General features: G+C 43.4%; 1 protein-coding gene across 6 annotated transcripts in view; it reads right to left on the bottom strand.

Annotated features, from left to right (window-relative positions):
- ECHDC1 (ethylmalonyl-CoA decarboxylase 1) overlaps positions 1 to 4,262 on the bottom strand; it is a 45,771-nt gene extending 41,509 nt beyond the window's left edge. For 2 of the 6 annotated variants that reach the window (XM_064649565.1, XM_064649569.1), the window contains exon 1: positions 638 to 1,065. Coding sequence is in view for 1 of the 6 variants with exons in the window: in XM_064649563.1 (XP_064505633.1) it covers positions 4,086 to 4,107 (22 nt within the window). In the remaining 5 variants the exon portion in view is untranslated. The other 4 variants (XM_064649563.1, XM_064649567.1, XM_064649566.1 and 1 more) reach the window with 4 other exon arrangements.
- Between the last annotated feature and the right edge of the window lie 13,758 nt (positions 4,263 to 18,020).

Below are 18,020 nucleotides of genomic sequence, written 5' to 3'. Positions count from 1 at the left end.
TTAATTTTTAATGTTTTGAACCTCTGAAGAGGTTCTCTTCACCCCTGTCAAGACAGGGCCCTCTATAACAGTGACAAAAAGCACTTTAAAGTTCACTGCCCACTAGGTGTGTTTTAGAGCCCTTTAAGACAAGCAGATCCACAACTTCACAGGAATGGAAACATTCACAACCAACTCACCATTTGCCTTTCAGTCACCAAATCCTAATCTATAAAAGTATGAATTCAATTCTAGCTGTAATCACAAATACTGATGCTTTCCCAATGATTAATTTGCCCTGAAAACTGTAAAGAAATTTTGCAGTCAAGAAGTGCTCAGAATTCCACTAAGTACACTGTTCTTTACTCTTGCTCTCCTTACCACCACCATCCATAAATGCTCCTGCCAACAGCAACACCAAAACCACATCCTGACATGTGAACTGGCCATGCAGCACGATTCTCATGCTCCTCCTGTAGCAACACTGGGAACCAGAAGCACACCAGGACTGCCTGTCACTGGCTTCCTTGACTCTAGGTGCTAAATTTTGGAAAGCAAAGGCACCTTCCCTGCATAGTATCATCCCGGGAAGAATGTGAAGGCTTGAGGGGCCAAGGGGTAGAAATTCCTTCCCCAGCAGAGGTTTCTTGCTGCTGACCTTGTGCAATGCTAAAATCCTGACCAGTACGCTGTAGCACTTGTCCTGACAGAGGAAAGCTTTCTCGACACGGCCTACTTTTTTCTTCTTCTTCTTTTTTTTTTTTTTTTTTTTTTTTTTTTTTTTTTTTTTTTTTTTTTTAACAAAATTAGTTATTTTAAATCAACCGTCAAGGAAGAGCTCAGTGCTGAGCAGGGCCGAAGTGCCACCCGAGGTGTCTGGGCGGAGGCCGTGGGGGCTCGCAGCACAGGACATTCCCAGGCAGAAGCACCATCGGCCTCCCCCTCCAGCACGGGCACCCAGCGGCCCGCGGGGACCGGGACACACCGCGCCCGCCCCGCCGCCGGACCCTGCCCGGGGCCCTGAGCTGCCCCGGCGTCCCGCAGGAGCCTCTGTTTCCGCCTGGAGAGTGGAGCCCGCGGGTGGGCACTGACCTGGCTCGGCCAGGCACTAACCGGGCCCCGCCGCTCCCTCCCGGCGCCACTGGAGCAGAGCACGGCGGGCGGTGCTGCCGGGAAAGCGGCCCGGCCGGGAACCACCGCCGCGGCGGCCTCTGTGCCGGGCCCGCCGCCGCCCGTCTATGCCGCGGGGCGAGTGCCGGGGCTGCCCCCGGGGCCAGCAAAGGGGATTAAAGAACCGATGGAGCCCCAGGGAGTTGGAGGCAGGTTTGGGGTTGGCAGGGTCTGCGTTCTTCCGTGCCACGTTTGTAGACTGTGTCTACAGAAAGCCGAGAACTCTGCCTAAATTTAAGCAGTCTTGCCGCAGAAGGCGCTTGTTAGCTCCCAAGCTGCTAAACGCTACTTGAGCAGGTCGTTATTGTTGTTGCCTCCTGCACTAGCAGCCTCTATCGCTAAAAACCAAGCTCTGTGTTTCTATCCTATCCAAGCCAGTGTAATTAAAGATCTTTGTTTCTCCTCTGTCTCTGAACAACGTCTCGCCGTAAGTCGCCTTAGTTAGGACATGGATCTCTGCCGGGAGGATCCAGCCTGGACCGACGGGGCTGCTCGCTGGCCTCCCACCCCACTCGCTCTGCCTGGTGGTTGCCGTAGGCAGGAGAGGTGTTAGTTCCCTACCCATGTCGCCATAAGGCGAGACTCGGGCTTCCCGCGTTCGCGTATATCCATTTTACCTGCCAGCCCAAGTGTGAGCCCCTTCCAGCTGTCGTGTTCCTGGCCACTGTGCCTCTCCAGCTTCAGGTGCAACTCACCTGCACCCACGCTCTGGCAGCTGGGCCAAAGTGCGGAGCCAGCTGCAACTACCCTGGCATCAAGCTGTAATTTTGTATAAACTTGCAGCTGGCATAAAATAGCACTGTCGTACACAGCCCTGTCCTCTCTGCCCTTGGTTTCCCTTCTTGGAAGAACAAATGCTGCCACACCAACAGCCAGAACAAGGGAAATAAATTGTTTCAATGTAGATCGCGTTGTGTATTCAAAGCAATATGCAAATATGAGCCAGTCTTTCTTACAGTGTCCTTGTTAATACGTAATACATACATAAGATGACTCAGTGTTAAGTATTTGTAGCATGGCTGAAAGTTGTGTCTGGAAATACATCTTCTCTACCTTTAATAAAGCCGTTTTTCAACCCAATTGTCCATACAAATTTCCCAAAGGTGGTCTAGTTGATTAAATATTATGATTGAATATGTAGAGGATTTCAATTAATCATATATTTGGAAAAACAAAAGCTTTGCATGTAGAACAGATACTTTCCATTTTGTATTGGTAAGCAAATTGAGAATATGAAATAATCTAGTCCTAGGCGGTGCTATCTTTGTACAACAGAAGGATTCATTCCCTTATTACAACACTGCCAGTGTTGTGCTGAAATAATGCAACAGGCAGGCTTGTCTCTTATTTTTCTTCTTGGGTTCACAGAGAATTTTTCCAGTAGGATTCAACCCTGCATTTGTTTCTGGAAAATGTCAGTACCGAGCTAAAGATCTGTGTGAGGGAAGCAGCTCTCTTCAAATCCTGCTCCGAGGCCTTGTCCTCTTTCTGAGCAGAGCGATGCCCACACACGTCCCAGCTCGGTGTGAAGCAGAGGAGAGCGATGGTGGCTGGTAGCTCGCGATTTTACAGGTAACATATTGCCACCTAGCAGCGGTTGGTGGCACAACACTATCTGCCCATCCATAAACAAGTTTGCCTCCTTTTGGTTTTATGGTCTTGTGTCATATAGGACATAATGATTAGACCAGGATATACTCAGAGTCCAGAATGAGGTCTGTAGCAAAATGAGCAGGAGAATGAGATCCTCTTTGAAAACAGACACTAAAGAACCCTTACAGGCTGTAACTTTCAGCAGCATGGTGACTCTAGTCTCTGCACGTTTGACTGTACAGTAAGAAGTTAAAAAAAGCACCAAATCCTGTAAAGTTGCCTATTCATGCAAATAATCCCACCGATTTCAATAATACTTTCTCCTTGCCTTGCTAAATTAGTACTGACCTAGGGGAGTCAAGTCACCACCTGAATTATATAGTATGTGCCCATCCCCTATCACTGACCCAGAAACTTGTGATGGTTTACTGGCTAAAAGACCAATGCTTCACTTTCAGATCCAAGGCTGCCAGACTGAAATATTGAATTCCAATAGGTACAGATGCTATTTTTACCAACTCCTTTCAGAGCCATGGAACAAATAGATAACAGATCTGGGTTTAGATCTCAGGAATTATTGGATACTAACTGACACATAACCCCACAGCCAGTTCATAAAGGGTCCCTTGACTGTAATTTTTAGGAGGCAAATATCATCAGCTCTGTGTGGAAGTGTAACAGGCTAAAGGATGGCCTAACGCATACTCCAAAGACTAGACCCACAGAACAGAGATGCGGATACTTGCATTCTCTTTCTAAATTTCTGAAATCTTTCTAAAATTTAGATTTCTGGGTTCAAAGCCATGCTATTCAGTTTCTCCTTATAGCCTAATCCTGGAGGCTCCCAAGTCCCTTTGGTGCCTGACAACTGTGATTCATGGGAAGGGACAATTTATATCAGCTTAGCTAACAAGACTACCACCCCAGCTGTCTCTCCTGTCCTCACTGCAGATATCTGAAATACCCCTGAGTTGCTGCAGCTTTCTAAACGAAGCCCTGCATGCCAAGTTAAATTTGGGTTGATTTTGTTAGTCAGGGGCTGGATAGGGACAGGGCAGTCGCTGTGCATACCACAGAACTGCAACCTTATCGGTACTTGTATATCAGTCCATTCGCTTCATGCATCAAAGCTGCCAGCATGCAAGAGTAGGGTTATTTCCCACACACTATTCGGTCACTGGGTCTGCAAAGGGCTCAGTTCTTCCCAGGTAGCTCCATACCCATCCTACCATAATGTGTTGATTTTGTGTTTTCTGTTCATGTTGTATAAGGGTCTCCTCCTGCAGAGGTGACTCCAAGCTCCACCAAGGCATGTTTGGAAGAAGAGGTAAAGAAACACCCACCTCTGTAGCATAGAAGTGTCATGGGAAGTGTCACTCAGCAGGGCTGACACTGTCTAAGCAAACCAACTCACTTCTCTGGGAAAAGTGCTATGATCAGCAGGCTGCAGTGTGTGTTCTCGGGAAGCTGAGGGAAAGGAGCCCAGGCCCCCATGCCAAAAGCTGTTTCACTTGGTATAGAATAACGAAATATTCATCAGGCCAGAGAGCAGTAGAGGTTCAGCATGGCCACAGCTCAGTGTTTGCTCACACTCTCAGTGACCCATCAAATATTGATGTATTTAAACATTAGTAGCTACGAAGTTATTGCATGACTCCATGATCTCAAAGGTATTTTCCAACCTAAACTATTCCAGGATTCTATGCCCTATCAAGCAGTTTGAATAGATAGGTAAAGTGTGTTCTTGCTCTGCAAAGTCATGTCTGGTTAGAGCTCACCACTAGAAATAGTGGCCTCTGTCCAGCCTAAAGGGCTGTCAAGCCTCTGCCACGTGCTCTCACCTTTCACTTTATCAACACTGTCATTTGGTTAGACTTTCATTTTCTCACAGAAAATATATGCAGTACAAAAATGTGCTTGTGCATTGTTTACCTTCCTACACAAGATAAGATCTGATTTCACGTGAGAAAATACCAGCCCACCTCCACGGAGGGGTAGTGGTCCCACACTTCTTCCTCCTCCTTCCTGGGAGTGAGAACCAAGAGCCAACTGAACTCACTGACCTGGCAGGAAACTCTTTTAGCACAGCAACTAGTTTTTATTTTGATTCCAGGGCTAAGGAACTGAACCAGCCTGGCTTGCTACCTGGGGAGACTGAGGGACACAAAATAGGGGAAAGAAGATGGAGAAAACTGGAGGACGAAGGCCATCCTGTTCCAGCAGCGCTGAGCTGTCAAAGGGACCCACCTCCCAGTGGCGCTGAGGTCATTGCCGATTTGAGGAGAGGGAATGGGTTAGAAATAAGTGGCCCAGGGCAAAGCTGAGAGGTGCATGAGTGGGTGCCTCTCTTTTGAGGAGACTGATTGTACTGGAAAACTGGAAATCAGCCACCGAGACAGGATGATTGTACTGGAAAACTCGACCCTAAATCTCTTTGAAGATCTGGTTTTGTTTCCTTCCTCTTCCTTAGGTCTCTGTTGCCACTGTTCTGTAAAACTTTCAGGGGAAAAAAAAAACCAGCATGCCTTTTTCTCCAAGAGCATTTGAATCACACCGAAGTAGGCCAGGTGATAATTGCACAGCATATTGTAGTGCTGCTTAAATGTCAGCTGTTAATTAAAGCCTCTCCTGAAAATGGGCCATTAATTAGGGCAAATGCAGCCATTCTTTATGGATTCTAACTAACCGGTGAATAAAAGCATTATTTCAGCTTTGTTATGTCTGAGGTGTGTTTGCTATTGAAAGAAAAACAACTGAAAAAAATTATAACTCCTTGAACTTATTGTTCTTTCTTTTAAAGATGGTTTGAAATAAATACTCTGGCGCAAGAATATTCGCGCACACACAGATTGCAATAGGGAACATTTCAGTATTAGGTCCAGATGTCTCTAGCAGTTGTATAACCTCGTTAGGAATGCTGAAATGCTGTAGATATTAAAATACAGCTCTGACCTGCAAAAACAGCCTGTTGTGGTGCTTCACTCGTGGCTTTCTGTTCTTAAGAAAATGGCACTATCTGCATGAATAATGTTGCAGACACCAACATGTTTGCTAAATCAGGGCCAGAAAGTAAGGCATGAATTTCCTTTGAAACTTTTCTAAACCACCATGAACTATTAGGGATAATCATAACATTGATAAATAAAATATTAATAAAATATTAATCTAAGTGTTCCAGACTAAAGATATATTTACATATTTATATATATTTTATATATATATATGTATATATATATATATATCTATCTCCAAGCCTTGTAACTTAACCATCTTGCTTTTTTTTTCTTTGGCCTGGATTCAGCAAAGCAATTAAGTCCCTAAATAGTCCGATTGATTTCAGTGACACATAGGTAGTTGGTTGAACCAGGTCCATTCTGCCTGCCAAACTGCATTGCTTCCTGCCTCCCAATGTATTAGAGATTATGGGAGAGCAGTTCCAGTTATTATCAGTAGCTGTAACATGAAATCATAGTACATGTTGGCACTTCTATGCCTAGATACCTCTGCAGGAGGCCCATCTATGAGAAACTATGCAGAGATCTGGCTGAAGATTTCAGTCTTTCACAGCAGCGTTGCCACAATTCCACGAAGTGCATGGTTGAACACACCACAGCAGACACCATCCACTGCATCCATGGCAAGGCTTCCATCCTTGGAGCAGCCAAATCTCTGCAGCTAAAGCAGAGACAAGCCCTTGATTCAGGACCGATTTCTGAAATCTGGATATTGGAAAGAATCCCCTGTATCCGCTGTGCCAGAGGGGCAACTATCATGCATGGAGACCAGGAGGTGCGGGGGGGCATGAGTTCTATAGCCAGGATGGGCACTGGGGTAGAGCTGGGTGACACACTGACTGCCAGCTCCTCAGCTCCAGCTCCTATGGTTGCTGGTCACAGAAACACTAAATTGAGGTTGTTTTTGTTTAATACATGGTTATAGTTCCCCTTTTCACATGAAGAGATAGTGGTTCTGGGTGAAATGGAAAATGGTGTGATGTGAGGATTGCTGCTAAATAAGAAGAACTGGAATATTTTTAGGTACCTCCTTTTTTAAAGTAGCATTATCCCCTTGTCTCACCTGCCATTTCATTTCTCTTTGATCTTTTCTGGTCATCACTATTTGTTACTCATAATATTTTTCTAATTTTCACACTTTACAGGGAAAGAAGAAGTTGTGAGAATTAAGTGGTGACAGGAGCTGCAGAGCTTTCCTCTTTAAAAGCAGAGATGGTTTTATTTTTCTGAAGTACATGTTACATAATTGTATCAGTTCCACAGCTGAATTATTTCAAAAAATGGATAATGAGGTTGTCAGCTGAGTTGAGGCAAAGCTGCCTGCTGAATCCTGACTCCATGTTTGTCAGGGCTACTGGAGTTTACATGGGAAAGCTGACCAACTTAGAGCTTATCTTGTAGTAGCCAACATTAAATAGAAGAATAAAGCATGTGAAAATATTGTAATGGTAAAAGAGTTATTGAAAAAAAGAAAATTCTGACTGTCACCGGAGACTTCATGGTATTAAATCTGGTATTTTAATAATATTAAAGAACTGTTGATGGCCGCGATCATGTCTCTGACATAGTTAGTTTATACTAAATTCTTTTATACCTCTATGTTATTATTTTTTAACTATTATAAAATGCTGGGTTTGTATATATTTCTTTGTTTTTGCAGGAAAAAAATATTGAATATCCACTGTTCTTAAAGCCTTTAAACGTTAACCAGGCCCTGCACTTTTCCTCCATTGAAAGCATAATCCTATACAGATCTAATGTTCCAACCCATCACTCTTTTTACAAAAAGAGTTTCAAAATTTACTGCTTTTGTCATTTAATTTGAAGCTAAAAGCAAGTGCAGAGAGATTTGGAAGCAAAATGAACCTCTAGAGATTCTTATTGTGACACTGATGCTTCTTGTCCTGGCTCATTTCCTCCTGCAACAGAAGATAACTGGACAAACAGCATGCAAAAAACCTCAATTAAGTGTTTGGGATTTTTTAAATAAATAAATACAGCCTAAAGTAACAACTGACATATATAACACTGGAATATTAATATCTGTGAATTACCTTATCATTCATGCTATGTTTTCATTAGCAGTGCAGTCAAATCTTATTTCACTTAACTTGGTCTAGATAGGTGCATGTTGCCATCTGGCCTGAAGAAACAGGTGCAAAATCTCTGGACCATCAAGGGTAACCAGGCTGAAGTCAGTGTAAGTGCAAATTTATACGATCTGCGTCCCCAAAGCCCGGCTGCTCCTGCTTGCATTGGTTGTGCATAATCTGGTTGTACATTCAGACAGCTTTATTCAGGATGCTGCTGCAGAGTACTTCCGAAAATATGACCAGCCTACCCTGACAGGAAATAGCATAAAGAAATGAACACTTCATCAATTTTATCATCTTCTCTTACCACCTTTTAGATGCATGTGAATAAAATAGGATTTGAAATACTAACAAAAAGCCTGAATCTTCACAGAATGCCTTTCTGTCTTTCTGGTGCTTCAACAACATGCACTTCCCAGTAACAGACCAAGAAAACAAATGGTACAAGCTCTTAACTGCTGAATCAAGTAAATAAATAACAGTTAATTATTTAATGTAGACAAATTTGTTTTTCTATTCCTATAAAGCTGGTGATGAGGTACCACGTGATCATTTCTAAGGGTGCCTAGGATTTCTGTTGATCTTCCCTCCACACTTTTTACCAGGATGCCTTGATCAGCTCGGAGGGCAGCTGGCCCATGCACGCGCGTGTGTGTGTGCGTGTGTGTGTGCTGGCACAGTGCTGAGCGTGGCCCGCGGTGCAGTGTCACACAGAGGCAGAGAAGCTACATGAGCTGGCAGTGGGGGTTGCTCTGCCCGTGGGGTTGAGCTAACTTCTCTGCTCAGAGTGAGCAAACATTCCCCATTGATGAAGATGATGGGCACAGGCAAGGGGAGCCTCCTGCTTTTCCTTTTACCTCTCCTTCGCCTTTAACTCTCCCTCCCCTTAGCAGAATGATGGATCAATGACTAGACAGGTATCCTTTATAGTGTGTTTTCTGTCACTAGACATTGGTGTTATTGTTCATCAAATGTGATCAGACATTTGTGACCTTATGGTGTGCTGTGCAGTATTCCATTTGCTGTTTCCTCATTCAAGCAGGAAAAGATGAGTAGAAAGCATAATCACATATTTCAAAAAACCCGAAAACCACATCAAACAAAAATAGCAGAAATTAATCTTTCTATAGATTCAGGACAAAGATGCTGCACGGGGTTTTAGCCTCATCTCAAGCCGTACGTGGTTAAAATCCTGTTTGTAACCCGGTACCCAACCTGTCTGCAATTGTTTGGGAGCCTCAGAGCAGCTACTGTGCTCTAAGTGTCACTGAGGAAGGGTTAGGCAAGCAGAGAAAAAGTGAACCAAGATATTTGTCTGAATACGGTCCACGAGACAGGCTCTGTCTGTCATGTGCCAGGTCACACAGAAAGGGCAGGGTCCCCCGTAAGTAGCTTTAGCAGTCACATGAATTGTGCTGCTCCACAGCACTTCAGTTGCTTCCTCTATTGCTCTCTGGTGCATCTCAGCTGTTTGTCAAACAGCTGCAACAACAAATCTTTTCCAAGTACAAGGGAGGCTGAAGAACCTCCTGAAATGCATGTGATACAGGTCTTTGAGAGGAAAGTGGAAAAAATGTTCCACCAAAAATGTAGTGGTGGCTGTCTGATCCCATCTCTTGGTGGGCTCCATTGAAGCTGACCAGTGGGTGCTCACAGTGGTGCCCGGCTCCAGCTACTGCCCTGACCCAGTCAGAACCAGGAACTGAGCCACCGCTTCTCACAAAGGTTTCTCAGAAGAGATAAAGGCTTTTTCCGTGCTGTAATTAAAATAGGTCCTGTCGTAACTTGTAAAGCCTTTGCCAATACAAGACGCTAACGCAAATAAGCTCTTCCATACTAGAAGATAGAGGAGGGTTTATTGGCCTAGGAACATTTACTTCCAGAGATCTTTCTTCAGGCATTTTTTTTGTCAAACAATGACAAATAAGAAGTAGAAAATACTAGAGGTGTTTATCTGTGTTAGCTGCCATGTGAGCTCATTCCTTTTACTACTGTGCCTTGACAACACATAAGAACCTGTGACTTTTCAGGTCCCTGATGTACTATCATGCCTCTTCTCTGCCATATTGCTTTTGAAGTGGAATTAATACCTGTTCAGACAGCGCTGAAATTCCATTGATTTACTAAATCATATTGTATATTCCATTAATTTACTAAATTATATTGTATATTTAAGGCTGTAGGGAGAGAGAAGATGACTGACTACAAGAAGACCAGCATTCATTACCCCCTGCACTCCAAGCTTAGGAGACTCAGTATTGGGACTGACTGGACAGTTCTTTCTGTGAGCAAGAAAACCAAGGAGGTGTAATTTCCTATGGATTTGTGCATGCCTGATGACTCATCTAACTCCTTTGCAACAACCCTATGTTCTCCATAGGGCACCCCAGAGGCATCTCCATAGGCAGAGGCAGCACACCCCAACGTATGTACTGGCTGGCTCCTGGTGCAGTGGGTGACCACTGCTGGAAAGAGAGAGTAATAGTTGTTGCTTAACTTAACCTGGAAGGGGAATTCATTTGAGTCTTATTTACCTGAAACTTTCAGGAATCTGAATACCTGTGAGGCTCAGAGATCTTTGTCAGACTTGGCAAAGTTCTGGGTTCAGAACTGATGTGCAGACAGCACAATTCCATAAAACTAATTTTCAGGATAAAAATCATAGTAAAAAATGTAATGTTCATATATGTGTTTCTTATCTGGATTCTTCAGTCATGAGAATTTGGATCACATTTTTAAGAGTGTTAAAGAAGTAGTAAATTGAACTTAAAAGATTAAAAATGGATATTCTCACATAATTATTTGACTTACATTTGGAAATTTAAACTGACAAAATTCCTTGGAAATAAAGTAATTGAGTAGGTAGAGGTAAGTGCACGTTAGAGTTTGCCTACATCTGACAGATGCTGTAGGTTCAGGGAAGTCCTGGTGGCAAAGCAAATTCTTTTCCATTTTACAGGTAAGGATTTTCACTGGGAGAGGTTTCTTTCAGGCTAATGTCCTCACTGGAAACCCCTGCAGCTGCTGGAATGCAGCCTGGTAGGGGGACAAATGCCCACAACCTCCAAGACCTCTGGCTTGCGGTGTTTGTTGCTATGACAGTAGGTCAACAACAAGGACGGACCAGGCAGCCTGTAAAGAAGGGTTTGAAACTCACTACCTTTGTAGTGAGTTAGACCACCTGGAGTAGAAATTTTCTTTATGTGGTTTTGCTCCACTTCTACCCCTTGTCTTCTCGATAACTGATTTAATTATGGCATTAGTTTTTCTCCCAGCTACTTCACTGAAGAAGGTTTGTCTATCTTTCCTTCCATTTCAAAGCATAAAGATGCTTTCCTAAGATTCCACCTGGCCAGATGGCTCCTGCTAGTCTTAGCGCTTCAGCAAGTGAACATATCAGCCTCTGAACATATATGGATTTGAACACATTACTTGTTTACAGCATTATAACTTCAGAGCTAATCGTGATGCAGCAAGAGAAGCAGGGCCAAGGAATGGGGCCCATTAGCACCTCTCAGTATGCACTGGATTGGACTGCAGACTTGCGTTCTTTGTGCTGGCCTGAAGTGACAACTAATTGTGGCAAAAGGATCAGAGACTTTGCATTAATAGCATTTCCCCATGTTCGATAGCAGTGCTGCTGCAGTTTCTGTAGTACTCTACCTTCCTCTAGGAGCTCATTCCTAACCCAAGACTCTTCCATCGTGTCGTCACAAAGGTTTGTGTGTTCAGATTTGAATCTGTGTTTTGGTTTGGATGACAAATAGCACAGCCAAGACAGATAAGTTCTCTGATCTGGTGCATTGCATGACTATACAAACAGTTGTGCAAGGCACAGTAAAGGGGGGAAATATGGTGTAAGAACAAGATGCCAAGGTGAAGAGGAAGAAGGGGTCATTTCAGCAAGCCTTATCGCAGTATAAAGGTCCAAGGAGCTGTAACCCAGGCTGCTGTAGCAGAAACTAATAATTCTGATAGTTTCTGCACCAAGTATTATCTCCTTCTTTAATAAGGTATAGAGACATTAGCACTTCTTGGCAGTTTTCCTGTCCTTTTAAAAATAAATTTTCAACAATAATGTAATATGTCTGCTAAAATGACACAATGTAGCCAAGGCATACATCTGAGCTATAATAGCTTTTTCAATAGAATAAATATAAAATTTCCTGCTTTCACTGTTCCTCAGAATATTAATGTCTTTTTGACATTTTGCCTGCATTGTCCTGTACTCTGAGATCCCTTTCCAGATGCAGTCAGTCTGATACATGGAGGCTCAAATAGCTCACAGCTCAAATAGTTCACATCAGGGAAACCTCCTGCACAGGCAGTCAGATGTGCCAGATATTAGCACCTTTTGTAGTAAATATAGCTGTCCTCTGACACCAGATTTACACACATAAGGCCTGCACTGCATGCATACCTATCACCTGCAAGGAGAATGAGCTCAGAGAAGAAATTTATTGTTGTAATGGGATCATCTGCCCAAGATGTTCAAGACTCCCTGGCACACTTTCACAGATATTATAGCTTGTGTAATATGGTTAGTTTAAGGACTTCAGCTGCCTTTTCTGGCTCTCCTAGAAACACAATGGCAACGCGGGAGCCTACAACCCAGGAGGAGTGTAGTTTTAATCCCCTTATAGTAATAATATTTATTTCTTTCCGAAGGGGCTGCCCCTCTCTTCTTGCCTTATAAAGTCAAGACAGGAAGAAACAAGGAGCAAGACATTAATAACAATGGCAAATTTATACAGTGAAGGCAGAAGAGAAGTGTCAGGAGGGAAACAAAAAAAAGAGGAGGGAAAGAGGATAGGTGAGGTGTTGTGTACAGATTGCTTACTTGGTTTCACCAAGTTCAGAGACAATCAAATCTATTTGCAAAGATGACATTGTCTAGTCAACGCTTTTGTTGTGAAGCAGATGGATCCTTTGCTCTGGCCATGGTTTTTGTGCTTTCAGCTGCAGGACTTGTGCTGATAAGTAAACACTATGTTGTGTATCAATGTCCAGGTGTCATCCTGTCTGAATGACAGAGGTTGTAATCTATCTACTGAGGCTTGGGTGAGCAAACCAAGATTAATTTCTCTAGTGTGTGGTGACCCTTCATGGTGACCCAGCTGAAGAAGGAACCTAGATAGGTAGATGATGGATAGACTGAATAGATAGATGTATTAGATAGATAGATAGATAGATAGATAGATAGATAGATAGATAGATAGATAGATAGATAGATAGATAGATAGATAGATGATAGATAGATAGATAGATAGATAGATGATAGATAGATAGATCTGTGTGCCTACAAAATGATACCGGTCCAGTTTGACCTCACTGCGCTCTTTGAAATATTGGCATATTCTGATAATCTTGAGGTACCTACTCTACATAGCCTTGCTTCAGCATAAAACAATGACAGTTTTAGCAGCAGGACCACCCTAGCCTGAGACCTCTGTTTGAGTTAAGGGTGGATCCTGAGAGCAGGCACAGAATTATTGTCCAAGCACGTCCTTTAGCCTCAGGTTCAGGTGCTGCACTGATTTTCTAGAGGAAAATGCAGTGAGGGGCTTCGCTTAGTCCCAGGCGCTTGAAAGTCACAGCAACAGTGTGATTCACAGGAACATACCATGTGACTCAGCTGACGTTTGCCCCAGCACAGAGATGGAATTGCCCCTTTCTTTCCCAGAAAGAGCCACTTCAGCCACGGCAGACTGGGTGTGAGCTTGCAGCATGGCTGCCCACATCTCACAGAGGCCAGAAACAGAGGCTGCAAGCTCTGGTGCTCCTGCTGCTGTCTGTGACAACCTGGGACTGAGATCGGGGACAATCATGGGGTTTGCTTTCAAACAAACAATGGATGAATTTCTTCCAGATTAAACAATGTTGTTAATCATTAGTGGTAGTTATATGGAATCCCGAAGTAACTGAGAAATACTTTAGCAAAACAAAATGGAAGTACAGTATTTTTACAATAATAAGCCAATTCAAATTCACTGTAGGTTCAGACAAATGAGGTAACCCTGTTTTTGAACCAGAATAGATGAACATAGGACAACATAGCTGGCACTTTGTTGACCTTAATACAGCTCCAGAGAAGGCAACACAGCAATCAATATGCATTTTAGTTTGGCCTGGTATTCCCAGGACAGGCTTGACTTCAAGAAGGAAATAGCATGAAGCCTTGCACCCAAGGCTTACCTCAGAGTGGAGACTTTGGGAGTTGTGGCTTCTTGATAGGAAAACACTTCATCTCCTCATTCACTACTGACTTCACCTATCTGTGAGGGATGGCCACCCTTCCCACAGCAGAGATGCCAGAGCATTTACCCTGACAGGGACCAGTGCTGGTGAGCAGGCAAGGCAGGCAGCCCATGCCAGCAGCTCTTGCTTGCACCAGAGGAGTCTCACAGAAGCTGCGCTGAGGCTTGTGCATCACCTATGCCTTGACTCGGTTTTGTCATCCTCATGCCCACACCTGAACAAGGTATCAGTTTCTACAGGGTCCTTTGTGCCAGCAGAGAAAAAGTCATGATGTGAACTAATGTGAAACAGTTAATACCACATGATAAATCCTTCATGTTTTTAAGTGAGAAAATAGACACCTGTTCTTTGAGCACAGGGGTGGAGTGGGGAATTAACCATGGGAATAAATGCCAAGAGAACCAGCGGGGTTTTTATCTCTTCACGTGCATGTGACTCAAACATCTTCTAATCAAATTCTCAAATAACTGCACTGAGTGTAGGAATAAATGGGTGAAATGCAATGCTCTGTTTTGTCGGGTGGTCAGATGAAGTGGTTCCCAGTCTGTCCTGTGCTCACAGTTTATAAATCAGTATCCAGTACACTCTGTTACAGAAAGATAAAACCAAGCATTTTGAAGAATATTGCTGTGGGCAGGAAACGTATGATGATATATCCTAAACTTCACTCAGTAGTGTCCCAAACTACAAACTGTGACTGTCTTAACAAAGCCTATGTATAGCTGTAGCTGCCAAAATAGGACTTGCCAGCTGTTTGTTTGTAATCCAATAATCCAGTATCACCCCTGCAGCTGGCCTGCCTCCACTCACACTGTCACAGGCAGGCAGCAGAAGTTACACCACCATAATTATGAGACGGCCTGGACACAGTCATCAGATAGAAGTAGACATGTATCCATCTTACTGGAGGAATGATATTCCAACATATGCTCCATAAAATGTGTTTTCAGCTGTCTTGCAGAAGACTGTTTTCCAGTCCAGTTGTGGGAAGGAATCAGCTGTCTGCTGGCCATGAACTGCTTTCCCAAAGTACTGTATAGAAGAGGTGACCAGCTTTGATCAATAACACGAGGAAACTGGTGCTGTACAATGCTGACAAAGTTGACTTTTATGAGGGATCTGCAAAATGACCATGGTTTGTGCAGCTGGTTCCACCACTCTGAACTAAACTGTCTCAGCCCAGCCTTTCTTCATAGTGATCCAACTCCTCATGATGCCCAGGCAAGTTGACCAGAGAAGGTGACCAAAAAGCCAGTTTTCTAACATTTTGTGCAGAACACATGTATCTGTCATTTTAAGCTGAGATTTTCCAAGCAGCCATGTTGGGCCCAGTTCCCAGTCCCTCTGTGACCTCAGCTGTATTCAGTTAATGACCTGAGACTTCCATCACCACACAGCAGCTACAAAACACATTTCAGGGTTTTGGACACTGTACCTGTGGTGCTACAAAACAGCAGACCAATGGATCTGACCAATGTGGTAATAAAATACATGGGAAACTGTGTGGGACCAAGTGGGATAGTGTAAAAACAGTTGACTATAGGCAGGTTTTTTTTGGAGAATTGAGGAAAAAATATCCTGCAGTGGCAAAGACAGATGATGTTTTGAAACTGCTCATCATGATGTTCAGTTATTGCTCTGCCAGTCTATGCCAGGGAATACTCTATTCTCTTCAACCCAGTTACCAGGGAAATTAAATAGGAGGTTGTTACTATTTCAAGACTCAGAATGAAAAACAAACGTACTGGTTTGCTGCAGCACAATGAATTTGCAGGGACCCTCCAGGCCAGGGTGTTGAAACAGACTGAAAAGTGTGTGTGGGTTTTTATTTTTCATGTCAAAAGCAGACTTACGCTCTGAGTTTCCAAGGAGGAAAAACTGTAGTGGAAATGAATTCCCTTTACCTTGCCTGCAGTATGAAGTGAAAGAAAAATGTGCATATGCTATTCAGTGAAGCCCAGCTTAGTCTTAGTTAAAGATGTTGCAAAGACTTTAATGGTAGGAGTGCTTTTCTGCTGTTCAATTACTGCTATGCCTCATTTGGAAAACCTGGTAGTTACTCTGACCGCTACACACTGATACAATGAAGTCTCCGAGAGAGGCTGAAAGCTGCTCACAAAGCTCAGTGACGTGCTGGGAACGAAGTAAGAACCAGGGCTTCAAACAGGAATTTCTGTGGTTTGAATCAAGAGTATTCCCTCCCCTCTCTACCGGAAGTCTGGTTTCTTTTTCATTACGAAGCTAAAAAAGCTCAAATGTATATTGGTGCAGGAGTCTGGCATTAAACAGTGAAGGTAAATGTGGAGAAGCAGAGTTACTAGCTATACAGATTTATTGCTCCAAGTCATTACAGGAAAAACAGTGGCAAGCAAAACCATTCCCTAAGTTATATTTTGATAACCTCATAAAATTAATGACATGGTATTACATCCTGAAATTCACTTGCAGTTTCTCTGAAATTTCCTCTGTGCTCTGCAGAGGCACATGAAAAATTCATCCTCTGGCATTGCTGCTTTGAGTCAGAGGAATGAATGATCTCCTGTGAGGAACTGTATCTTCACTGCATTGACAGTTTATCAAATGCCAGAAGTCCTTGGTGAGTTCTGTTTAAATGAACAGCAAGGGGAGAGAGTAAGAACAGATCACCTATCAGATACTGCTGAAAAGTGACTCTCCTCTGCAGGGACATGCTACCTTTGCTGACTCCAGCGACCACTGGAGTAGCATGGAGTTAAATGGTGTCACTGGCAGAACACGAGTCCTCTGAAAACAGAATAGCCTCTCGGCAGAGCCAGACACTGTCCTGTCAGGCCACGCTCTGCAGGACAGCTGACATCAGCCAGCCACCACTGTACCTGGAGGTGCAGCACTGCTGTGCCCCGAACTCATGTCAAAAGTGACACAAGTCATCAAATGCTGCTTCAGACCTCTGCTCTCCTCCTCCCTCTCCTTGCCTGTAGCTACAAATGTAACATAAGGGTTTATGCCTGTCAGCTTTGCAAAATATTTACCATAAACATCACAAATTGTGAATTTTGCTAGAAATGCCACAAGGGGGAAGAATTGGGTTATTTACAGGGCAGCATTCGCTTAAAACATTTGGTTTGTTCAGTCGAATTAAGACTGAGATTACTCTACAAACCCTTTGTTGGGAGAGACAGGAAGGAAAGAGGAGAAAGGATAGGGTGAAACTAATCCCTGAGATCTAAGGAAAACTCAGTCAAGCAACCCTAGTTCTGTATCTAGACAGGGCATACTGAAGTATTGCATTGTACTGGTTCAAAAGAACTCACATCTGCCCCATGCCAAAACACTCTCTCAAAAGGGCTCTTAAGCAAACTGGTTTTTGTTAAGCCTTCCATTAATCTGTTCAGCAAAAGGTTTAACAGACTGTCCAGTTCTACACCTGACAGTACTTCCTCTGGCTTTGATAATAAATCACTGAAACCAGAGGTGGGGTTGACAGGGGCCTACCATGGCAGCACAGTTAGTCAAAGTGCCTGCAGGGTCACTGGGCACAATTCTTTTTTAAAAAATTGTTTTCATCATCATTCTAATGGCATCTAAGCACCTTACTATAAAATGAAAATCCCAGCCACACATTTCAGGTTTGCTTCAAGGCAGCAGTGCTTGCTTCGCCAGCAGAGCTGTACCTTGCTAATACTGTACTAGAGAGAGCACATTTGTATGACAAGGTGCTGGGTTTTTACAGTAAAGAAGCAGAGGCCAAAACAACCTTCTGATTCAGATTAACACATCAAACCATAAGTGCTAGAAATGCATGTATATATATGAGAATGTTGTTATACTTATGGATTGACATAATGAAGATGTGATTTCATGATGGTGTCATTTGGACACTCTTGGATATCTGAGCAGTTCAATGAGACAGCAAAATGAAATATGGAGTGCA

Source organism: Pseudopipra pipra, chromosome 3 (genome assembly GCF_036250125.1).
Source record: "Pseudopipra pipra isolate bDixPip1 chromosome 3, bDixPip1.hap1, whole genome shotgun sequence".
Lineage (NCBI taxonomy): Eukaryota > Metazoa > Chordata > Aves > Passeriformes > Pipridae > Pseudopipra > Pseudopipra pipra.
This window is presented reverse-complemented; position numbering and strand designations above follow the sequence as displayed.